The 26554-nt window shown below is 42.7% G+C and overlaps 1 protein-coding gene across 1 annotated transcript in view; it reads left to right on the forward strand.

Annotated features, from left to right (window-relative positions):
- PREX2 (phosphatidylinositol-3,4,5-trisphosphate dependent Rac exchange factor 2) overlaps positions 1-26554 on the forward strand; it is a gene marked incomplete in the record, with an annotated part of 298948 nt that overhangs the window by 224696 nt on the left and 47698 nt on the right. The window contains 1 exon segment of the mRNA XM_034763054.1: positions 2847-2961. Coding sequence (XP_034618945.1) covers positions 2847-2961 — 115 coding nt within the window.

The following is a 26554-nucleotide window of genomic DNA, read 5'->3' on the forward strand; positions in this document are numbered from 1 at the left end:
GTGGTTGGATATTAAGACATGCCCCCTGGTCTCAGCAGACAAGTTCAGACATGGCACTAGCTGTGTTCACCATCAGCTAGCTTGAGGAAGGGAGCAAGACACCAGGATTCCCAGAAGGCCCAGCTATTTAATAATTTGCAGTATTTAAACTCCTGAGATTTCTTTATTCACTATCCTATCAAAATGTCATTGAGAAAATCCATCCTACTTCACCGGTGAGGTTGGCTTTGTGAAATCAACCAGTTTCACCCACATCTGTATGGATCTGGGATCCATGTTAAACTCTACATCTTTCTGAAAAATACTCTGAACAAGGGGAGAACCAGATGCCTTGCATAACACCCATTTCCTCCTTCCTATCATCACTTTACCCAGCTGCAGAAGGTAGACATGCTATCCTTCTAGTGATGACAAAAGTCTTACTGACTGATGCATTGAACTATTGTAACTTCACTTTCGTTTTTCTTACATGCACATTGAGCTGTGACTCATTTTCACATCAGTTTTATAATGATGTACTATCAAAGCTGTGATCTTCATTTACACTGGCTGACAAGAAACTCTCCAAATCTAACTGAAATCTGTTCATGATCAAGAGAGAAAATGTCATCTCTTCAAGAACTGAGCATTTTGTAGATGCAGCTGTTTATTTTTTGGAGAAAAAGTCTTGCTGTCTGAGACTCAATAGAGCCAAGCTATTTTCCAGCCTAAATACAGAGTCTACAAGGTGTTGTTGTATAAAAGATTTTTAGCAGCATGAGTTTGGAAAGGGTTTTTGTTACTTGCAGGATGAATACATGAGTCAGTGAAGGTCACTTCAGATGAGTGACACTTAAATCTTCATATTACACCATCATGTGTTTTGTATTTTACAGAAGAAAAAAAAAACAATTTTAGTCCCCATTCCTGCAAATACACACATGCTTAATCTTATGCTAGTGAGTAGTCTAATTGAGTTCCAATATATAAAGTTAAGCATGTGTATAAACAGTTGTAGGACTGGGGCCTTAGAAAATTTGTAGAGAGCTTTAGAAATCTTTACCATGTCTTATGTATCCCTCTACCTGTAAACCAGACTTTTTAGAACCATGTGATTAACTATACAGATCTCAAAAGGACAGAAATGATATTTCCTTGCAGGATCAGAGCATGTGTGTTTGTATGAATATGATATATGTGTGTGAAAGAGAGAGGGAGAAAATATGTGGGGATATTTCTATTGTCATAAAGTCTTCTGAATTCCCAGTGGGTGAGTTTATATCTACTGAATAAATAAGTTTAAAAAAAATCAAACTCTTTATTTCGGATTTACATTTGCAGTTGAGCTAATTAACCTGTTTAACTTTGAAATTAACATTTGTTTTTATTTTTAACATTTTTTGGCAGTTCACATTTAACCTCAGTCTAGACTTTTCTATTCTGGTTTTAAATATACAAAACAGAAGCACCTCTCTCCTCTGCATTACAATGCCCTCTTCTCTCTTTAAGGGGAGAGCAAAACTGTTCTACACAGTAAGGTCCCAATTCTGCAATAGAACCTACTAACTTGGAAACCTACAACCATGCAGATACCAATGAGAACAGTGGGCCCTCCACATGGGCTCTGTCTGGTTGAGCTCAAGACGGGCATCTTAGGAGGCTATTTGATCATTGATCTTTACCATCTTTTTTGTACAGAAGCAAAATTATGAACCCTATGAGTACTCAGAGGAACTGTGATTTGCATGTTCTTGAACAATGAATGAATTATTTACTGACTGGTCACATTAAGAATTGTCATGAGAATTAGTATTTGGTGTGCAACTGGGGCTCGGAACCTGCAAGCTGTCCCCATAAAAATTCTGCTTATTAGATGCATTTTCTGATCGTTCTTTTGGGTAACTAACTCTTAAAATTTGTACAGTGCTTCTCCCCCACAGGTATTTAACTGAAGTCCCATTTCTATATTATGAGATTAATCTAATAAGATCAGAATGTGAAGATCTTGATTTCTCAGCTGCACACTCATAGGTCTTTTGAAGTTGGTATGACTCAGCTATAAAAACGATTTAACATCCTGACTACCTACATTAAATTGAGTGGGTTTTTTTTTGTTTTTTGTTTTTGTTTTTTTGTGTGAACTAGAAAAGTGTGCCAAAAGTATAAGGGTTAAATGATTTACCTCATCACTCTGTCATTTTTCACTTCTCCACCCCCTCCATTTAATTTAATTATAGATGTATATACATTAACTGACAGGGAGTCAGAGTAAAGTTTACATGACACTGAAAACATTTCTGATCCCAAAGTAGAGATTTTTTTTCAGTCCACGAAGGCATTTTCCAGGCTGTATGGAAAAGTTTTTTAGTGGAGCCTGGTCCTGAGAAATACTGAACACCTGAAACTTTCGAATAAAGCAACTGGAGTTTCAGGGGCTGCACGTATCCCAAGATCAGGCCTCGTAAAAGAGAGTCATTATGTGCCCCTTCCTTTTCTGTAGCCTAACCACTGCTACAGTATCTCATTGTACCAGAAGTTTCCAAGGTCACCTCAGAACTAAAATCTGTTCTAAATTGTGCCTGTGTATTTACATTCAGAGGGCAGAAGCACTCTAATTAGAATCACAGAACTGATATTAGCCCTGTCTTTTACAGTTTTTCTTAAAGGCAAGAAATGTTTTTCTTGTAAACAAAGTCTTAGAGAAAGATCTGTAGAAATTTGATGACACACAGAAACAGCTTTACAATCAATGTTGAGGGTCACAGCCTCAAGATTAAGAAGTATGGCACTAGACTGCAGACAGGTTCTAACTGCAGAGAAAGAGTATAGTAAATATTTAATACTGATTTTTTTCCCTCTTATCACAGCACTGGAGAGCATGGAAGGATATTATTACAGAGACAATGTGTCCGTAGAAGAATTTCAAGCCCAGATTAATGCAGCATCACTGGAAAAGGTCAAACAGTATAACCAGAAACTCAGGTAGGTAGTGAGCCAGCCTTCCCTATGGTGGCTATGTAAACTTTATATTTTAAATTAACCTAAACCAGACTTTCTCAGATTGTGGTCCATGGAGCACTGGTAGCAGGGCCGGCTTTATGACCCGCGGGGCCTGATTCCAATACCGGGCGGCGGTCTGGGGCTTCAGCGTCACTTTGGTGGCGGGGAGTCGATTCCGGGTCTTCCGCGGCACCGAAGGACCCCCCACCGGCAAAATGCCGCTGAAGACCCCCAGAGCGGACCCCCGGCCGCTGAAATGCCACCAAAGACCCCCGTGTTGCCGGCACAGAGTGCTCGAGGAAAGCAACAGCGGGGTTCGTTGCCCGGTGTGCGTCGCGCCAATGAGCACACCAGGGTGGAGAAGCAATCAAAGTTTTATTTGAGATCTCAAAGCGGTGCAAGGAGACTTGGCACGTCTCAGATCAAGCACACCAACATAAGCAAGTTTTCTCTTTTTATACTTTACTGTAACTAAGCTCTTCCCTTTCCCCCCGCCTTCCCTCTTTCCCCCTCCCTTCCTCCTATAGTAGTTACATTAAGCAGTAGCATTTATATTTAAGCAGTTAAGTCATCTTGGCGGCTATAAGTCTAGCTTGTTAGTAACTCTTCTGTGAACCGTTATCTTGTCCTTTTCCCTTTGATCTGTTATTTTGCCTTTCAGCCAGAAGCATGCAGGCCTTATTACAACCGCTTTATACCGGTTTGAGCGGTGTTGCAACTGATAACTGACTGTTACACATTCCATTCTCTGTTGCTGGCTTGTTAGGTCGATTAAAGTTCAAACATGGAGGAGCTTTGCTTCATTTAGGCCTAGTGCAGGAAGGCTTCATCGACACTCGTGGTCTTCCACCCTCACGAGTTGCCTAGGGGTTATGCCTAGTGACACCAACACCCGGAATGGACCCCCCAACGCCAAAATGCCGCCGAAGACCCCTGAAGCGGGGCCCTCTTAGGCGCGTCGCCTGATTCTGGGGAATCGGCTTAAAGCCGGCCCTGACTGGTAGTTCACAGTCACCGGCTGGTCTCATGGTTCTGGCTCTCCTCCTTGCATTGCTAAATTGCATTGAAAGACAAGTGAAAATAATGAAATTGTTTCCTAATATTTTTCCCTGTACACTATTAGTAGAGTTGCTGCAAGGTTGTTATTTGATTGCATATGAGAAGGGAACAGTCTGGGTGATCACAAAAGTAATGGAAAGTGATATCTGAGCCAACCTCTCTTATAAGCACCCACATATGTAAAAATTTGAGAACCCCAATCAATACTCACAATTCTTTATAATGTAGGGGAAATGACTTAGCAAAATGTTAAAGACAAGAAATGATTCCCTTAAAATATTTTGTAACAGAACTAAAAATTTCTATTGTAATTCTGTGGAAATATTATTTTTATAAAAATATTAGGTTTACATTTGATGGGGGAGGTGCATGGGAGGGATTAATATACAGATTGTCCCACAACTTTTAAAGGTGGGTGTGAACATCCAACACTTAGTGGGAGTTTTTGCATAATGGGTTTAGATTCAGGTTAATCTCTAGTTTATTTTCTAGTAAATCTAGAAAACTATAATACCATTTCAGTGCATATACTCAAGCAATTCAAGAAATAATCTATCAGTTTCAGTTTAAAGTAAGATTGAAATGCCTCACGTAGGACAATCTAGAGTTTTTGTGCATACCAGTTAAATTAATATCTACCTTGAGATGAACACCATAAACTGGTATACTTAAATTCCCTAAAGGACACTGATAAATGCTATATTGCTATATCATGAGTTACAGCTGTATTTGGTTAATGAATTGATGTATTGATATCTGTATTGTTAAATATTATAAGCTAATTTTGTAGGTTTATTTACTTAATTTCTACAGAACAGGATTTAACAGTCCAGGCAGTTTTCCTGGAAGCTCAATACCAGCGTGTCAACAAAAAAAGAAAAATAAACATGGATATTTGCTTCAACTGCAACCAAGAGATATGCACATGCACTGTACAGTGTGCATAAAAAGATCACAAGATGGTGCAGTCTAGTGATCACAAGATGGTGTATTCCATGAGGAAATAACATCCAGTGGAATTTTTCATACAGAAAAATTTCTGCTTTTATTTATGTGTAAAGTAATGTAACAAGCCCAGGAGAATAGATATTAGGCATTTTCACTGCATTTGTGGAAGCCATTTCTCTGAGTAGGCTATATTTGTAGATGAATTTTAAAAAGGCTCACTGGAAAATCAAGAATGCAGTAAAATTGTGGCTTTTTGTTTTTCTAGCTTCATGAGGCTGATGAAATCTGTAATGGTATCTGGTTCCCATTAGCTCTGAGAAGGTGGGCGGCTTTTAAAAGAAGAAATGAGAAGTGGGGGAAAGAACGATGAGATAAAGATGTAGGAGAAAGGGGAAGGAGGAGGAAAGAGAACACATTCATCCTGTCCAAACTTTTCTTAAAGTGACAGTACTTGGATAGGGAACAGTGAGCAGTATTAAAAAAAGAGTGAAGATCCCAGTATTAAATGTACAGTTCCTTCCACTCACCATTTTCAAGAGAGGTTCTCTGTGCTTTTCTTCTGAAAATATGTCTAGGTGTACATAGTGTTCTTCTGTTTTACCTCATTGATGGACTTTCAGAAATTCCTTTAGGAGTTCGTAAAAGATATTCAATAAAAATTGTGCATTTCCTTTCTGTTTACTATATCTGTGTCTCTGCACTTTTAACCCAACTATCATTATAATAATTAGGCACCCTATTGCATTCACTCTTCTCTTGTTTCATTTACTGTCATCCAGGAGCATGTTCTCAGTTTCTTCTACTGGTTCGTTTATTGTGGAAGTACTTGTGTGAAACATGGGTTCTGCAGCTTTCTCTGACCATGGCAACACATGGGCTAGCTGAGGCCAGCCTTTCACTGAAGAAGTTCTGTTTCCAAATTACTTGGCTCTTATACCAGCGGCACAAGACAGCTAGTTGAGGAGGTTTACTATCCAAGGGCCTGACCTAAAGCTTACTGAAATCAATGGCAAAAATCTCACTCACTTAATTGGCCTAAAAGTGCTGATGCTGCCTGATCCTACTTAGCTTGTGTGAGCTGGAAAGAGCACAGAACAAGGTGGCTACTGCTGTGCATTATTATGTTCTTCCTATCTTAGTTCCTGCTGCAGTTTTAATGAGATAACAGTACTCTTAAGGCCATCTTTACGCACAAACCTGACCGGTGGCCAATCTCTAGGACAATACTTTTTCAAAAAGTCATGATTAAACAGTCAAGATTTACCAAAAATTTCATAGGGGTGTCAAGTGGGTCTTTTGTATTCTCAGTATAGGAAAAAACCCCTGTTATGTCCAATACTAATGTGGTAAGTGTTTGTAAGTGCTGACTTTTTAATGGTGATCATTCCACATCCCATAAATGAGGGACAAGGGAGCTTCAGGAATTAACTGCATATGTAATATAATGTGAAAATAGAGTACAAGAAATCCAGAAAAGCAGATGCTAATATTCTTATTCTGCCAGTTGCTAGTCAGAATAGGTGTTTGGCTACGAGACTCTAATAAAGTAAATATAGCAGCAAAACTCAGTGACATTTGGATAATAGTTCTCAAAGAAAACCATAAAATTTAAATTAAATATCTCATGGAAATGTATGCATGCTCCCTGGAAGTTCTGGAAGTATAACTTTTAACTCTGCAGGTAGTAGAATCTACTAGGGCTGTCAAATGATTTAAAAAAAATATTTGCAATTAATTGCAGTTTTAATCACACTGTTAAACAATAATAGAACACCAATTTAAATTTATTAGAAATATTTTTGGATGTTCTACATTTTCAAATATATTGATTTCAATTACAGTACAGAATACAAAGTGTACAGTGCTCACTTCATATGAGTATTTTTTATTACAAATATTTGCACTGTAAAAAAGATAAAAGAAATAGGAGGGTATGCTTTATTCATCATACATAACAGGAAGGTTGAGTCCATGCTTTAATTGCAAAACACAATCTTAATGATGGAACTCTGACCAGCTTCTTCATAATATCACCAGTGCTATAGCAGATATGTTGGCCTAGATACAAAACTGCTCTCTTTGACTCTGAGTTGGGCAGTCATAAAACTTTAATCTTTTACAGTTCTTGTTTTTAGGCTTTTGCAAGTACTATATATCAAGACTGAAACATAAATCATAGGATTTTCATGAGGAAGCTATAGTACAAAATGTGTATGGGGGAAGGATAGAACCTCTCTCCATCTTTCTTATTTAACTCAACACTAGCGGTTTTAATCAAATCACTACTATAAGAAACTTATAATTTTAGTGCAGTGAAGTATTAGAGTTGCTACAGAATTCCAGAAAAGATGCATCAACACGTAGGAAAACCTTTATCTGTGGAAAGCTGTTACTTTGAGAAGTAAATAAATAAAACTATGATTTTTTTTAAAACAAATTTTAACATCTGCACCATACTCATTCTTAATGGGTGTATATTTCTTTTTCACACTGCTAGCCAGATTGCATTTATTTTTATAGTTAACCAAGTGTTGCCATTTGTTTCCCTGACACTTGCAGGGAAAAAAATTCTATTTGCAAATTGGGAAGGTGGTGACAGTTGCCAGCATTGTAAATTTATTCTGACCTAAAGGTTTCTTAATGAGAAGATGTTGCGCAACCAGAAGAAAGCAATTAAGTCAGCAAAGATTTTAAACATTTTTATTACTATATGTTTGATAACTCAGCAGTTATCTTCTAAGTTAGAGGAAGAATATAAAGAGCTTACTGTTGTTAATGCCACAGAATGCTGCTGCTCAGTGCTGCTGTTCTTGGAGTTTTGATGTCAGCTGCACTAGCAAACAGTGCTCCATGTTAATTCAGTAGAACTCGATGTTATTCATAAGAAAGACCACAGGCTCAGTTCAGTGGCGAAGGCACTTGGCCAGGTTTATTGTTGGCAAAGCACGGTACTGGTGCCCTGTCCAATGGGTCACAGAGACAATAATACACATATGCCTGTGATAAGGTAAAGGCCCACTAGGGTCCTATCCCCTGGACCTATACAAAGTTGCCCCTCGTATGACTTTTTATACACTGATACAAGACAGTTACCCATTACACTCCTGATGTTGTTAGTTACCACTCTTATAACTTGTGCCTGCTAGTTCGAACAAAACATCCTCATCTATTATCCTGTCATCCCATCCTTATCTTACAAAGGGTCAGTGTATTCCTGTACAGTCACTTGGAAATTTGTTTACATCGTTACTTGAGAACTCTGGGTATTCTTGCACCATCCTCTCCAGTCAGGGAAGTGCTTCCTTCATTAGCCAATTCCTGCTGTGTTACTATTCTACCAAGGCCAGACCTACTCTGGTTCACATCTTTTGGTTCACATTTTTAGTTATGCCTAAAGCTCCAGCAAGGCCTACACTCATATGCCTTAGTGATACAGTAGCTGATATATAAGTGACCTCATCCCATCTCCTAATGTCCCTCGTGCCCAGTCTTCTCCTTAACCTCTCACTTACTTCTGACTCTTTCCCTTCACAATACAAGCATATGCTAGTCTCTCCCATCTTAAAAAATACCTTGAGTAGAGCTAAGCACTTTTTCCAGCAAATAATTATTGACCAAAAATACATTTTTTGGTCAAATGACATCATTTGCAAATTCAAGTCAAATTCAGCGAATAGTTTTTGGTCTAATTAAAAAAAATGAGAACAATGTTCTTCAAAAAGTCTAAATGGTCCATTTTGATATTTTTAAATGAAATGCTTCAACTTTTTGTTTCAAAACAACATTTCGCTTTGAAATTTAGCTAGATTAATAAAAAAAATGTACACAGACAACAAAAGTGCTCCCCTCTCAGCCTATGCAGGCTCTGCTGTCCCTCTGCAGGTAAACGATAGGCATGCTCCAATTCCTGAACCGTCCAAGCATCTCCCTGAAGTGTCCAGCCCTTGTTGCACTGGATACTCACAGTACTCACAGATTCGCTGCTCCCAAAGAAGCAGTAGACTCAGCTTACTGGCTTTGCCCAGGTCACCGCTCCTTGTAACAAACAGCACTTAGATATGTTTATAGTGAAAATAAGGAAAAGTTTATTTAACAAAGAGGAGAGATTCAAATAACAGCAAGTAGAAATATTGGAAACAAATGGTTACATATAAAATCAGAACATGCATTCTAGAGCCTAAACTTATTTAACTAGATATTTTCACATTATATAGAGCAAAGCTCTTCCCAGAGTCCTTCTAGCATTTTTCATCCAAGGCCGGCTGTCATCCTTTTTTTTATTAGACAGAATATGCTGCCAGCTTGTCCCCTGGGTAGAGGATACTGTGTCTCTTTTGCAACTCCTGATATATCAAAATAGTACTCTGATCTTTATTAATAAACCAGACACTCTCCTGCTGTGTGTTCCTTCCTGTAGATTTCGCAGTCTCTTGTTAATTTCACAGTCTTGATTAGCTGGTGGCTCAGTATGCAAATAGACTTACATTGTGAGACACACAATGCACAATGACCAGAGATGAACTAAGCATCTACTATCCCCTGCCTGAACAGGATCTGTCTGAGACATGTCACCTCTGGGGACCTGCCTTTAATGTCCAGGCTTTAAGAACATAATTTCCAGTATAGATGCATAACTTTTTAAGTGTTATCTGTACACACGTTCCACAATGATTATGATGACCAGTGAGCTACTGGCTCTGAATAGAGAATTTTCATGACACCCTTTGGTGAATTATTGTGCATATACTTGACCCAAGGGATCCCTGTAAAATTCTGTGCCTCTCTGTGCTCTCTGCCAGTTGTCACAACGAGGTTCCTGGGTCACAGTTCAACAGAGCTCTCTCCTTGGTTCGCTTCTCTTCCCCTCTCCATGCCTTGTGTCTGCGTAATCTCATCCACAAACACAAATTCAACTATGACTCACTGATCTGACTCTATTCTAGATCTGTTTCCTTCTGGCCAAACCAAAATCTCAGCCTGTGTCTCTGACATTTCCTCACGGATGTCTAGCAGTCAGCTCTTGCTCAACGTGGCTAAAATAGAGCTCCTGATCATCCTCCCGAAGCCGTTCCTCCTACCTCCTTTCTCCATCACTGTGGACAACATAACCATTGTGCCAGTCACTCGGTCCCATAACCAGAATGTGATCTTTGACTTCGACCTCTCTCTAAGTTGTCACCTCCAGACTATGTTTAAAGCTTGCTGATTCTTTCTGCATTGTATCTTTACATTCTTCTTTGAGTGCTTGCTCATGTCCATTCCAATAGGTGACCGCGTGCACGATCGTTGGAAGGTTTTTCCCCTAGTGGTAACCATCGGGTCAGCTGTGGAGCCCCCTGGAGTGGCACCTTCATGGTGGTGTATATAGGACACTGCCGCCCTGCCGCCTACTCAGTTCCTTCTTAATGCCAGTGATGGTCATTGGAGCTTCCTTTAGTCTCTTGCTTTGCAAGTGCCTACTTAGTGGTTACCTTCTAGTTAGTTGTAAATAGTTCTTGAAAGTAGTAGTTTAATAGTAGTTATAGTTAGCCTCTTTCGGGGGGTTCCCCCCCCAGCTCCCCTGGCCGAGGTATGCCTCGGTCTCAGCGGTTTAAATCCTACGAACACTGTGGGAAGCCTTAAGTGCCTGGGTGAAGGCCATCAAATAGATACTTGCTCCATTTGCAGGAGCTTTAGACCCAGGATGAAGAGTGAGTGGGACTATCGCCTCAAGGTCCTTTTAATGGAGGAGGCTCTTCACCCTCAGCCAGCACCGGAAGCGGCACTGGCGACATCGGAGCGTATTTTGTACTGGCTTCAATACGGGATGCCTCAGCACTGAAAAAAGACTCCTCCAGGGAGCGTAGACACTGCTCTCCGGCTCACAAAGCAGGTTTGAGCATGCAGCACTACTCTCAGTCCCCAGTGTCGCATAAGAAGAAGAAGAAGAAGGCGGAGAGGGGTTGGTCCCCCATCAGGAAACAGCACAGGGATCCCAGCGGGGTGTGTCCTATGTCAGGGCACCCACAGCCTGGCCCTTAGATCTTGGCACTGTCGACTCTGGTCCTGACAGGGGCTCCATCGAGTCTGGTGCTTGTGGACTCCCCATCTTGGGAGGAGCTGGAGGACAAGATTGATCTTCCCTCCACACCAGATACCTTATTGCCTTGACGGCACAGTCCCCGGCCCTGTAGGCACGACCACTGGCACCGGTCCAGGCAGCGTCGCGAGGTCCAGCACCGGCGATGGCACAATCTACTGCACCTTTTGCAGCACTGATGGTGGCACCGCCACCCATTCAACACCGGGGCAAGCCAACGATGCTACAGCGCTGCTCCTCGTCACCATGGTACCATTCCCAAGCACCATCGGGCTCCACCCCTCCATGGTCTTGCTCAGACTGTTCGTCGGACTTTGATACTGAGTAGTCGATCTCTCAACATAGTTGGTCAGTACTGGTCTGAGTCTGAGCACTGCAGATCATGGGACGTGCTGGCACTGGTGGTATCCTGGCCCCCACAATGGCAGGGTCCGGTACGGTGGCCCTTTTGGACTCCTTGGGCCTACCATCATGTTCAAGGGCAGGGGTCCAGAGCTATGTCCATGATGTCCACGCCCTGTGCTCCTACTTCAGCCACATCGGTGCTGCACCATACTTCCACAGCACCTGAAGACCCCCCATGTGACAAGGACCCTGGGTCTTCGCAAGTGGGTGCAACTCTTGAGCCAGCACCCTATGTGGTACCAGCACCACAGTCCGCCACAAATAGAGCAGACGTACCCAAGCCACACTCCAGGGAGTCTGAGGGTCAGGAGGACCTGGTCCCACAGGCCTCATCATCCTCTTCACTGGATGAGGCGGTGGCTGGCACCTCTACCACCACACTCCCTGCGATGGAAAATAGGGTGCACCAGGAACCTTCTTAGGAGGGTGGCCCAAAACTTACACCTTCAGGCTGAGGAGGTGCCAGAAGACTCGGACCCAATGTTGGACATTCTTGCCCCAGAGGGTCCTTCTACGGTAGCGTTGCCCCTTATAAATACCGTGTAAAGCACCACAAAGGTGCTATGGCAGACCCTGGCCTCCATATCTCCTATGGCCAAAGGGGTGGAAAGGAGGTACTGTATTTTGTGCCGCAGAAGGGGTACGAACACGTTTTTACCCACCCTCAGCCTGGAACATTAGTGGTGGATGGGATGAACCACAAAGAGCGGCAAGGTCAACCGGGTCCTGCCCCAAAGTCATGGACCTTTTTGGCCGTAAAGTCTACTCGACCAGGGGGCTCCAGCTTTGCGTTGCTAATCAGCAAGTGGTGCTCAGCTGCTATGCCTTCAATTCTTGGAGAGCCCTTGCTAAGTTCCAGCAATTGCTCCTGTCAGACTCATGCCCGGAGTTCGCGGCACTTCTTGAGGAGGCCTAAGTGTGTCAAGGACCTCCCTCCAGGCTGCCCTAGACACAGCTGACTTTGAGGCTTAGACCATGGCCACAGCAATCACCATGAGATGGAGTGCCTGGTTACAGGTTTCAGGCACACGCCCGGAGGTCCAGAACACCATTCAGTACCTGCCCTTTGACCCTGCGGGCTTGTTTGCCAAGAACATGGACTCCCGCTTGCATTGTCGGAAAGACTCAAGGGTGACATTGAAGTCCCTGGGGATCCACACTCCCGCACCCCAAAGGTAGGCCTTCAAACCCCAGCCCCACCTCCCGCTTCTACTCTGGACCCCCAAGGCAGGACTCAGCCAGGAGAAGAGGCAGGAATAATAGGAGGCGCCAGTCGCAGTCCTCCTCAGGCCAAGGTCAGGTCTCATCCAAACAGCCCCCAGGGCCAAAACCTAACTTCTGAAGGTGCACCCAAGGACGGAGCACCAGGACTCAATCCGGATTCTTCCCTTCCCTTTGTGAACTGGCTATCCCACTTCTACCGTGCTTGGTCCCATATCACAACAGATCGCTGGGTTCTGAGCATGATAGGGTGGGATATTCTATCCAGTTCTGTTCCCTCCCGCCTTCCCACCCACCTTCCCCATCCCTCTCCAGGGACCTTTCTCACAAGCAACTCCTTCTCCAGGAGGTGCAATCGCTCCTCGGTCTGGGAGCAATAGAGGAGGTTCCTCAGGAGTTTGGGGCAAGAGATTTTACACCCGATATTTCCTTATCCCCAAGGCCAAGGGCGGACTGCGACCTATTCTGGATCTTTGACCTCAATGCATTCATCAAGAAAGCCAGGTTTCACAAGGTCTCCCTCGCCTCTATCATTCCTTCGCTGGATCCGGGGGACTGGTACTCTGCCCTCAACATGCAGAACGCTTACTTCCATATCTCTGTTATCCCAGCCCTGATGGTTTCTTCGCTTTGTGGCCAGCGGCCAGCACACCAGTTCACGGTGCTCCCGTTTGGGCTTTCGATGGCTCCCAGGGTGTTCATGAAGTGCATGGCAGTTGTGGCAGCCTTCCTCTGTAAACGTCAGGTACAAATATTCCTGTACCTGGACGACGGGCTCATCAAGGCCAAGTCGCAAGCACAAGTGGAGGTGCATGTGGCCCTGGCCTGCACCACATTCCTCAGTCTGGGCCTCATACTAAACATGCCCAAATCCATGCTGGTCCCTACACAGAGAATAGAGTTCATAGTGGCTCTCTTGGACTCTGTGCAAGCCGGGCATCCCTGCCCAAGCCACACTTCCAAGCCCTCAGGGACATTATCGAGAACCTCCGCCAGTTCCCCACAACAACGGCCAGAAACTGTATGAAGCTTCTGGGATATATGGCGGTGTGCACATACATGGTCCACTATGCCAGACTACGTCTCAGACCCCTCCAGGTGTGGTTGGCTCAAGTGTACAGACTCAGCTGAGACCCACTGGACAGGATAGTTACCCTTCCATTTTTGAGTCGCTACTCTGGTGGCTACGGCCGCAAGTGGTCTGTGCGGGAGTTCCCTTTGCCAAACCGCAACCTCCCATGTCGCTGGTCATGGACGCCTCGCCACTAGGGTGGGGAGCGCGCCTAGGCAGTATCAGACCTCAAGGCCTATGGTCGTAGGCAGAACTATCACTGCACATTAACGTGCGGGAGTTGAGGGCAGTCTGTCTGGCATACCAAGCATTCCAGAATCACCTTTGAGGCAGATGTGTGTCAGTGCTCACAGACAACACTACAGGAATGTTTTATATAAACAAACTGGGTGGTGCTCGCTCCTCTCTTGTGCTAGGAAGCCCTAGAGGTTTGGGAATTTTGCATCGCCAACTCGATACACATACAAGCATTGTACCTCCTGGGGGCACAGAAGGAGCTAGCTGACCAACTCAGCCACTCGTTCCTCAGTCACAAATGGTCCCTCAGGCTGAACAATACCCTTTCAGTTTTCCAGAAGTGGGGCTTTCCCCACATAGATCTGTTTGTGACACAGAGCAACAGGAAGTGCCAGTGGTTCTGCTCCTTTCTGAACCACACCCCAGGCTCCATCACAGACACTTTTCACCTCACGTGGATGAGTCACATGCTCTATGCATTCCCACCCTTCCCTCTCATACAGAGTCCTCCTCAAGGTCCGCCAGGACAGGGCTTTGTTGATCCTCATAGTGCCTGCATGGCCCCACCAGGACTGGTTCACCATGCTGTTAAGGCTGTCAGTCGACAGACCAGTAACCCTTCCCTTATGTCCGGACCTCATCACTCAGGACCTCATGGCTCCAGCACCCCAATGTGGAGTCTCTCCACCTCGCGGTGTGGAAATTCCATGGTTGAACCTGTTGGAGCTCCAATGTTCGGACTCAGTGAGAAAAGTTCTCCTGGGAAGTAGGAAATCTTCCACCCAAGCCATGTATCTGGCAAAGTGGAAGCGATTTTCTATTTGGTCCCTGCAGAAGGGTATCCCACAGCAGCAAGTGCCAATTCCCCTCGTTTTGGACAACTTACTGGACCTGAAGCAACATCATCTATTAAAATGCACCTCGCCACCCTCTCAGCCTTCAACCCAGGGGCAGTCAGCAGATCAGTCTTCGGAAACCCCATGGTGGGCCTTGAGGCTTGGACAGGCTTTACACCCCCACACCCCCAGTGCGGCAGCCCATTCCCCAGTGGGACCTCAACCTAGTCTTGTCCGGGCTCATGGGCCCTCCATTTGAGCCCATGGCCACCTTTCCTTTCTCTTACCTCTCTTGGAAGGTTGCCTTTCTGGTGGCTATAACATCAGCCAGAAGGGTGTCTGAGCTCAAAGCGCTTACCTCTGAGCCCCCCACCATCTTTTACAAAGACAAGGTTCAGTTGCGTCCTCACCCTGCGTTTCTATCCAAGGTGGTCTCCCAGTTTCATGTGAATCAGGACATATTTTTACCAGTCTTCTTCCTTAAGCCTCATGCCACTGGCAGAGAGCGGATGTCAAGCATACCCTAGCCTTCTACATTGAATGCACAAAGCCATTTCGGAGGTCACCACAGCTCTTTATTGCAATCGCTGAAAGGATGAGAGGGCTTCCCATGCATTTTGTCATGGATCATGTCCTGCATTAGAATGTGCTATGACCTGGACAAAGTTCTGCCCCCGCCGTTGATGGCACACTCTACAAGAGCTCAGGCTTTGTCCACAGCTTTCCTCACGTATGTCCCTGTTCAAGATATATACAAGGCAACAACATGGTCTTCCATGCACACCTTCACGTTACACTACGCCATCACCCAACAAATGAGGAATGATACAGCATTTGGCAGGGCAGTCCTACAGTCAGAAACCAGGTGAACTCTGACCCCTCCTCCAGAGAAACTGCTTGGGAGCCACCTATTTGGAATGGACATGAACAAGCACTCGAAGAAGAAAAATGGCTACCTACCTCTCGTAACTGTTTTTCTTCGAGCTGTGTTGCTCATGTCCATTCCAAATCCCACCTGCCTCCCCTCTGTCAGAGTCTTCTGGCAAGAAGGAACTGAGCAGGCGGCGGGTTGGCAGTGTCCTATATACACCGCCATGAGGGCGCCACTCCCGGGGGCTCCATAGCCAACCCGACGGGTACCACTAGGGGAAAAACATATGTGCACACACATCTATTAGAATGGACATGAGCAACGCATCTCAAAGAACAACAGTTACGAGAGGTAGGTAACCATTTTATTCGGCCACCTACACAGCTAAAATTCTTGTTCATGCTGTTATCTCACATCTCGATTACTGCAACATCCTTGTCTCTGGTCTGGATAAATGCAGTTTTACTCCACTCATATCCATTCAGAATGATGGTGTAAAGATAATTTTCCTAGCCCATCGCTTTGACCATGTCACTCTCTCTCTGAATCCCTCCACTGGCACCCCCTTCTCTATTGTATCACACATAAGATGCTTGTCTTCACTTTAAAGACCCTTCACAGTCAAGACACCCTCTAGCTGTCATCACCTTTCATTTGGTATTGACCAACCCATGATGTCAGCCTCCGTCACCCACTTGTTAAATTGTCAAACAAGCACCTTTGTGCTGTCTCTTGTGCCATGACTAAGACTCCAGGGTGCTGCAATAATGCAAGTAATAAATACTGTAATAATGTTATTAAGATGTTTGACTCCTGAACACAATGTCATTATAGGAACTTTTAGGTTGGCTTAATTAATCTATTGATAATCTTGGATAATTGAGACTTAAAGGGATGCAGTCAAGATGTATTTTGTTTTGCTTATAATTTAGGATTTTTTTTACTGTTCATCACCTTGATCACCTTGATCGATCGGTCCTTCAGCCCTTGTATAGATTGCGCCAATCACAACACATCTTCCATTCTTCTCGTATCCTGGCCTTCCTTCGCCATGTGCGGCCATGTCTTTTCACAATAAAATCTTCCCATCTCTTTGGAGGTCGGCCGAGCGGTTGTTTCAGTTCCCGGGGGTACCACTCAGCCACAGTTGCAGTCCATCGATTGTCAGTGAGCCTCACTATATGCCCGGCCCATTGCATTTTACTATTCCTGCTCTCCACAACAACGTCCTGCACTCCACTCTGTTGTCCAATCACTTCACTGGGGACTCAGTTGTGGATTGAAATTCCCAGAATTCTTTTTTCCATCGCCCTCTCCGTGACAGACAGTTGCTGCTCCTCTGTCTTCATCAGCGCCCATGTTTTGCTGCCGTACAACATTGCTGGCAGTTCTGTTGAGATGAAGAGGCTGGTGCATGGTGCCTTGTTGATTTTTCCTTGGAGGACATCCTTGATAGAATTGAATGCACACCAACCTGCTTTCTTTCTTTGGGAGAGTTCACTTTTCTGATTGTGGCACATGTTAATTTCTTGGCCCAAATAGACATATTGCTCAACTTCTTCTATTTGTTCTCCCTTAATTGTTATTTGGGCTTTTGACAAGGTATCAGACCACATACATTTCATTTTGGATCGGTTAATTTTCAGTCTGACTTGGCTGCTTTTTCTGTTGAGTTCTCGCAGCAATTTCTGTAGTTTGATAGTATTTTCGGCGATCAACACAATATTATCTGCGAATCTGAGATGGTTTACTGTTCATAATACCATTAAAATAATAATAATGATTAATAAAATTCCCCACTACTCATGTGATTTTAGTATACAGTCTACTCCTGATTATCTGAATAGTGGGGGGCAGCACAGATTTTATTGGGATAATCAGGAGTTTGGATAGCCAAGAGGCCAGGAGCTATTCAGCCAGTCAGCAGACAGGGGCCTCCTCCATGGCTCAGTGTTGAGTCCTCCTCTTTGCAGTCCTGTCCAGGGGGTTCTCTGCTCTACTATCTGAACCTCCCTTCCAGTGCTTAATTTGTAATGAAAGAGGTGCTGGGGCTCAAGCAATTTTTTTACTTTCATAACTCACATGGCAAGCCCAGAGCTCAGCCATGGCACAAATTAAGCACTGCTTCCTCCCCTATCACCCAGCATAAGATACATGGGGGGCAAGGAAGGGATTTGGATAATGTGGAGGTTCAGGTAATCGGGTTTCAGATACTATACTGTACTTTTACATCTGGCAAATACATATTTTTCCTTTTTGTCATAGGGAGTATAAGTCAAAACAACTATCATTAACTTCATTGCATGGGACTAAATCCTATAATCCTTACTCTGGCCTAACTCCCATTGATTTTTATGGAGTGTTGCCATTAGCTGGGACAGGTTTTGAAAGCTTCTGGAATATAAATTTTCAGATTGAACGGTGTTTTTAAGCTAACGCTTTAAGAATTCCACTAACAGCAATAGGGATGTTATTCTTTACCCCCTTCCTAAAATCAGTGTAATTAATCTGTTTTCCGTATATGGCAAATAGAGTGGACAGAGTTACAAACTAAGTCTGTGAGAAGAGGATAGGCCTCTTTAAATGACATTCTGAAATTGCTATTAAGAGGTATGTTGTCCTAGAAAATGGAAGTAGCTTTCTAGAGTGTGTATCTCAAGATATCTAGTAGTTTCTGTTCACTGGTATTCAGAGAACCATTGGTCAGTGCCCCAAAATACTGTAAACACTTAGAAGATTTTCGAAACCACAAAGGACACTTAATCATTGGGGCCTGTTTATTAAAGGTATTTTTGTGCATAAAGATGCATATGGACACCTAGTAGGATTTTCAAAAGCATCCGGGTGCCTAGCTCCATTGATGGGAGTTAGGTATCCAGGCACTTTTGAAAATTCCACTTAGATACCTATCTGTATCTTTAGCTGTGTAAATACCTTTAACAATCTGCCCCAAAGTCCCTTGATGGGTTGGCAGAATTGGTGCAGGAGAAATTAAGCAAACAAATGAGTGATGATGTGGGTGGACTGGTAAGGTCTATTGGGAGGGAGATGGTAGGATAAGAGCTAGTTTGGAGTGGGAGAAGTTGGGACTAGGAGAAAACAGTGACATGGTCACAGAGGGATAAATATTGTTTTCTCCCATCCTGCACTTCACAGTAAGCAGTGTATAGGGTAGCACTGTAAGTTTTTCATTCTGAAAGGGGAAGGTAATAAGAGAAGGTAAAATGTGCTGCTTTTTCTTCTGATCTGCTCATCAACCTTCCTTATCCCCCAATAAAACACTTTCCTGTGACATCCCTGACTATGTATAATGTCCCAGTTTTTTACTTTAAAAAGAAGAGAGTGCTAATTACTATCTCCAGCTCCACCAGCCATGTGGGTGCCAGTCACCACTCTAAAGTAATGAATTTATGTGTGCATTCAGCAGAGAAAATACATATTTATTTTCCTATTGCTTATCATTCTTTGTAATTTGGAACCATTCTTTTAAGCCAATTGTATCCAGAATTATTGACAGATAGATCTGTTCCCTTTTGTTCAGCAGAAGAGGAGAGAAAAGCAAAAACTACATGGTAGATGGAAAAGGCCTAGCCAATAGCTTTCTCCTCCACTGTGATATTCTTTTATATTTTTTAGGAGGTAAACATAAGTTACTCTAAAGAAGCAATTATAATCAGTGAATTCAATGACAAATTATTTAGCTAACTACCCTCATTACACTGAACCTCTGATTACACTGGTCTACAATTTTTGAGACGTCGTCTGCTTCAGAGATAAAATGTTCTATTTATTATGTATTTTGATGTGCTGAATTCAAATATGACAATTAAAACAACTGATTGGCTACTGTTTCTAAGATATTTAAGTTTTTATATTTTATGTCTATGTATATTGTGTAAATAGTAGAGTTTTAATCATAAATTGTAAACCTAGGTCTTTTCATGTGTTTATGGTTGCTTTACATGATAATATTTCACCTGTCCTGTTTATGTAACTCTTTAAAAATCAGCAAAAGGGTTATATAAATAAAATTTATTATGAAACAAAAGGCAAAAAACTATTATATACATAGTTTAGTCCTATTCAGTGTCTACTCGGCGCTTCTTGGCTTGTCTCTTGTATTCATTAAATGGAGCATCTCTTGTCACTGTCCAGCAATAGTCTGCAAGCATTGATGGGCTCCATTTGCCCTGATAGCGTTTCTCCATTGTTGCAATGGCCTGGTGAAATCGCTCACCGTGCTCATCGCTCACTGCTCCGTAGTTCGGTGGAAAAAAATCTAGATGAGAGTGCAAAAAATGTATCTTTAGTGACATGTTGCAACCAAGGCTTTTGTATGCCTTGAGGAGGTTTTCCACCAACAACCTGTAGTTGTCTGCCTTGTTGTTTCCGAGAAAATGTATTGCCACTAACTGGAAGGCTTTCCATGCCGTCTTTTCCTTGCCACACAGTGCATGGTCAAATGCATCATCTCAAAGAAGTTCACGAATCTGAGGACCAACAAAGACACCTTCCTTTATCTTAGCTTCACTTAAGCTTGGAAATTTTCCACGGAGGTACTTGAAAGCTGCTTGCGTTTTGTCAATGGCCTTGACAAAGTTCTTCATCAGACCCAGCTTGATGTGTAAGGGTGGTAACAAAATCTTCCTTGATTCAAAAAGTGGTGGATGCTGAACACTTTTCGTCCCAGGCTCCAATGACTGTCAGAGTGGCCAATCTTTCTTGATGTAGTAGGAATCTCTTGCACGACTATCCCATTCACAGAGAAAACAGCAGTACTTTGTGTATCCAGTCTGCAGACCAAGCAAGAGAGCAACAACCTTCAAATCGCCACAAAGCTGCCACTGATGTTGGTCATAGTTTATGCACCTCAAAAGTTGTTTCATGTTGTCATAGGTTTCCTTCATATGGACTGCATGACCAACTGGAATTGATGGCAAAACATTGCCATTATGCAGTAAAACAGCTTTAAGACTCATCTTCGATGAATCAATGAACAGTCTCCACTCATCTGGATTGTGAACGATGTTGAGGGCTGCCATCACACCATCAATGTTGTTGTAGGCTACAAGATCACCTTCCTTGAAGAAGAATGGGACAAGATCCTTTTGACGGTCACGGAACATGGAAACCCTAACATTACCTGCCAGGAGATTCCACTGCTGTAATCTGGAGCCCAACAGCTCTGCCTTACTCTTGGGTAGTTCCAAATCCCTGACAAGGTCATTCAGTTCACCTTGTGTTACGAGGTGTGGTTCAGAGGAGGAGGATGGGAGAAAATGTGGGTCCTATGACATTGATGGTTCAGGACCAGAAGTTTCATCCTCTTCCTCGTCGGACTCAAGTGAGAATGATTCTGGTGCATCAGGCAGTCCTTCTCCGTGGGATACTGGGCGTATAGCTGATGGAATGTTTGGATAATGCACAGTCCACTTTTTCTTCTTTGACACACCTTTCCCAACTGGAGGCACCATGCAGAAGTAACAATTGCTGGTATGATCTGTTGGCTCTCTCCAAATCATTGGCACTGCAAAAGGCATAGATTTCCTTTTCCTGTTCAACCACTGGCAAAGATTTGTTGCACAAGTGTTGCAGCATATGTGTGGGGCCCACCTCTTGTCCTGATCTCCAATTTTGCAGCCAAAATAAAGGTGATAGGCTTTCTTAACCATAGTGGTTATACTGCGCTTTTGTGATGCAAAAGTCACTTCACCACAAACATAGCAGAAGTTGTCTGCACTGTTCACACAAGTACCAGGCATCTCTGCTCATTTTGGCTAAATAGAAATGTGTCCCTTTGCAAAATCAAACACTGACAAATAAGAGAGCACGACACTGTATGATTTCTAGAGCTGATATAGGGCAATTTGAAAAAAGGGAAATGTTTCTGTTTCCAGAATTTACACAAGAGCATAACAAATTGCATGTGAGAAACTTAATCTCTTTGTCCCTGTATACAGAGCAACTCCTCAGCCTGTAGGTTCTTGGCATGATAGTTTTTTTTCTCCCCAAACTGCATAATGTAGTCAGGGCAGAAGATAGATTTGATGGCATTCATGGCTTCTGACTGTGAATTAAAATTCTCTAATGGTTACTTTGACACAAATCATACAGGACCTATAGTCAACTAGAAGTCATTAATTACAATTTCAGATATTGAATGAAGGAAAAGGATCCCTGTCTCACTTGATAACAAATTTGATCATGTTAATAGTCCTTGCCTATCATATTCAGAAGACAGTTGACAGACTATAGTAATTTTCACAGAATAAAACTAAGTCTTATGGAAATATTTATATTGTAACAGAGTGACATATTGATGAGATGTGCAAATCCATGCCTTTCTTTACGACAAATTTTTGATATACTGCTTTCTGTTTAATTATACAACACTAAAACCGGGTTGCACCACTGTATATGCAAAGTCACTGTATGCTTGATATGACTATATCAAAATGAAATCTAATATTTTGTAGATATTTAAGAAGTGCCCAAAATGAATTTGTTATAGATCTGTGAACTACCTGTACATGACATATTTTGATGAAGTAAGGAGATTCAGCATTAAATACTTATTCTCAAGGCTAGAACAGGAAAATAATAGTTGCATTTGTCTCTAACAACCTTAATGAAAAGCATTTTAGGTCAAACAGAAATTGAGATTCTTTGCATCTAAATGAAATAACACCAAAGAGAAGAGAGAGATGCTGCTGAAAAAACTACATTCTGTTAGCATAGCTGGTATAAAAGAAATCCCAAGTGGTTTGAACAGAGTTTAGATTTTTCTTTACCAGCATTGTGCTCTTTTTCTTTAAATCTTTGACAAAGTATAATGAATGTTTCCTTATATTAGTTAATACTGTGAAACTTTGAAATGGCACGAATTGACACAAACTACCAGATTCAGAAGGACAGAGTTCTAACTCTGCAGATTCATTGATCTGAATAACTTCTTCATTCTGTTCTGGCTTCTTCAAATGCAAAGAACATAGATCTAAAGTATTTAAAGATGGGAGCTGAAGCCTTTCACTTATAAGTCACCTATTTGAATTCAGTCCAGGATTGGAGTAATAAGAAATAATTATCATCCTATAACTGTTTAGCAGCCTATCTTTAATTATTTAATGTCTAGTTTAATGGCCCATAAATACCCCCTGCAGTGACAACATTGACAAAAGTGGGGGATAAGGAATGGAAGCCCCCAGCAGAGGATAAGTAATCACAACTGTTTCACTTCCTCTGCTCTGATAATGGGGAGAAGAAAGGCAACTGTAGTTGGGCCAGGACCTAGAAAGGGAGAGCAGGTGGAGACCTTTCCCCTAATGAAAAGGGCTGTCTTCAGGAGATATTGGAGAAAGAGATTCAATTTCCTGGGAGCGGAAATGTCTCTCCAACTCATGAGCTAGGGGCACAAAAATCTGGCAGATGACTGAGTGCTGCTTCCACCTCATTCCATTCCACTGTGGTTTTCATCATCTCCCTTCTCCAACTTCCTAGGATCCTCTCTCTGTGTACCAGAAGGATAAGGCTTCACCGAGGTTGGGTACTAAGGGATAGAACTGAGGAATCAGATGCTCTTCAGCTAAGATAGCCATGCTGAGATCCCACAAGACTAACTCTTCCATAGACCCTCCTCAGCAACTGGACAGCAGCCAATTCAGATGCTGATGGAGTCATTTTACTGCAGGATTGTGGGGGCAAGAGAAAAAGAATGGAGATGCAATCCCCTCTGCACATCTGGGATTTCACTTCCCTGTGGATCCTTAGGATTTGTGGGGTTGGGGGGGCTATGCCCCAGCCCATGCCCCAAATTTATTCTACCAGAGGGGCAATTAGAAGAAATTCACCTCAAGGAGTTCTCTTGACGTTTTCTGACTCCTCTCCCACCTACTGTAGATTTTTCTATGGGATGGAATGATTCATCCCCAGATCTAATTATTTTCCCTTTTTTCTTTTGTTTATGTTTTGCTTTTCACTTTCCACATGGTATCCCCTAAAAGCATGTTTTCCACACCATGGACTATACTGGCTTTCTATGATTACCCTATGTTTTCTTACACTTGTTATGTGGCTGTCAAAAGATGGCTTGTCGTCTTGGGTTCCAGCAGGATTGAGGAGGTGTGGGGGTGCAAGAATATCAAGTGCAGGTGGGTAGGGGTCATAGCCTTGCAGGCCAGGTGGTATTTCCTGTGATCCAGTGTCAACTGACCATGTAAAATATGCATGAAAATGTACCTTTTGTGGTGCTTTCCACACAGCAGGTGTTTGAAAGCAATGAAATTGTTGTGCCAGGGTATTGTGTGGAGAGGGTTTTTTAATTGATTTAATTACTTATTTCTCCTGCTAAATAATATTGTACTGATGCAGAAATTATAGGACTTTGCATGAAGAATTTATGTTTATTGTGCCTCAGAGCACATAGGATCCTCCTTATGAGACAGTGGGTAAATAACCCTGTGGCTAAACCTTTGTTTGATTCTTTCCCCCACCCCTCCCACCTTTCATAAAAATTCTTTATTATAAAAAGACATGAGGCTAAATCTGATTTCTTTCATGTAGTGTATATGTGGGAAAATTTCAGAGGGGGGAATATTTATATGTTATGCTATCAGACTGTTCCTATGTCTCGTTAAACTTTTATTGAGTACAGAAAAAAGACATCAATATACCAAATGATTATCTTAATGTATGATATGCAACAAATAATGCAATCTTGTCCTGCAAACTTACACAACTAATTAATATTTCAGAACCCTTCTCTTTCTGGACTATAGTATGAATGAGAGAGAAAGTATTGTGAAAACACTAGTAGTATGCATATGAGTAGTATTTGTACTTGTTATAATGCATTTTAAATTAAAAAGTGTTCACTGTTGTCGGTTAAAAATTCCTAAAATGTATCCTCAAGCTAGATTTTAATTCTGATTAGAGTAATTAGGTTTAGTAATTTTTGTTCTTCAGAAAGAACATTTAATACATTTGACTCCTTCAGTTGTTTGCTTTAACAGCAAGCAATTTTCTGCAGTAGATTCACTTGCACTAAACAACAGATAAAAATACTTTAATTGGAAAAATCAATACATACAGTTCACCACCAGATGGCAGAACTTAGAATGCATCTAAGAGAGAGATGTGTGCATGCTCATGCTCAGACATGGCAAATATGATATAAATGGCTGCTTTATAGTTCAGATCAAACTATTTTTACTTTGTAAATCAATTGTTTTAAATTTCCCCCTAATTTTCCAAAAGAAACTAATTACTCTGAAATTTCATGTGCTGTATCTAATCTCATCTGCTGCCTGCCTCCTATCTGGTCAGACCACTTCCTTCCTCAGGCAAAAATTAGAACTCTCCCAGCTGGTAGAAAAGAAAAAACAACCATGATGGGTTCTTTTTCCTATTTCCTCCTCACCCTCCCTACCCCCCAATACTGCATCCCCAAACTCTTAGATCCTGCCAGGTTCAAAGACTACTCCAGCCAGAGGCCAGGAACAGAAGAATTAGGCCTGGTCTTCACTACACAGTTAGGTCGACGTAAGATGCCATGTGTCAGTCTAGCTGTTGGAAGTGTCTTCACTTAAATTTGGCTCTTGCTGACGTAAGTTTCTCTATGGTGATTTAGTGACCCCACTTTGTTGAGTGCCATAGAGTCACAGTCGATGTAATTAGATTGATATGGTGTCAGTGTAGACACGGCATTGTTTACGTTGACTGTTACAGGCCTCTAGGAGCCCCATCCCACAGTGCCCCACATGGACAATACAATCGATACAAGCGCTCCTGGTGAGAACGTGCATTACTGACACAAGAAGCCAAATGTGCGTGCGGACAAGCAATTTAATAACTGTGGTGGCTGTATGCTGACATTTGTTAGGTCGACATAATTTTGTAGTGTAGACATAGCCTTAGTGGGTACTGCAGCCCCTTTCTGACTGTAAGGTCACCGGGGCATCATCAAATGGCATGTCCAAATACTCAAAATGGCTTTACCTGATATGGAAGGTGGTCTTCCATTCATCTCCTTCTCGGATCCTCACTATGTTACAAGCTCCGTGGAGATTTAACTTTGTGAAGACACTGGCAAAATGGAGTCTTTTGAAGAGCTCTTTAATAAGTGGTAAGGGGTACAGGTTTTGGATTGTAATCTTGTTCAGAGTTCAGTAGTTCACACAAGGCCAGAGGGAGCTGTTTCTCTTCACCACAAAAAAGACTGGGGCTCCTGCTGGAGATGTGAAAGGGCAAATGAACTCATTCTGCAAGTTTTCCTCAAGATAACTCTGGAGTGTCTGTAGTTTGGGTTCAGACAGGGAGTAAATGTGCCTGAAAGGAACCTCTGCTCCTGGCTGGACGTCCATAGGGGAGTTCAAGCTGTGATGGAGTGGTAGAGTGTCAGCTTTCTTTTTTTTGAACATGTTGGCATAGTGTTGATATTTCACTGGAATCCCTGCAGCTGATGGGGAGGTCATGGGGGTTGCTGGGGTCACCTTTGGAACCTCTCTTTGCATCTCCAAATTCTTTGGAGGACACAGTAAACTATAAGGGGTTGTTTTATACCAAGGTCGGCTCTCAATAAACAGGACTGTTGAGGAGTCAAAGCTTACCATGCCTGACCACCACTGGATGTACAGCTCATGGATGATGAGCCAGGGGATGCCAAGGACAACTGTACTGGATGAATGTGGTACACAAATTAGCCCAAACTGGAGGATTTCTTGGTGGCCTCAAAGGGTATTTACCTTTAATGGAACTGTTTGGTGGTCCCGACAAAAAGAGTGACTCCAGTAATTTGGGGGAGTCCTAGCATTGGGTGGGGATCTTGTGTGCTGAGGTGAAATCCAGATCCT

This window comes from Trachemys scripta, chromosome 2 (genome assembly GCF_013100865.1).
Source record: "Trachemys scripta elegans isolate TJP31775 chromosome 2, CAS_Tse_1.0, whole genome shotgun sequence".
NCBI classification, from domain to species: Eukaryota; Metazoa; Chordata; order Testudines; family Emydidae; genus Trachemys; species Trachemys scripta.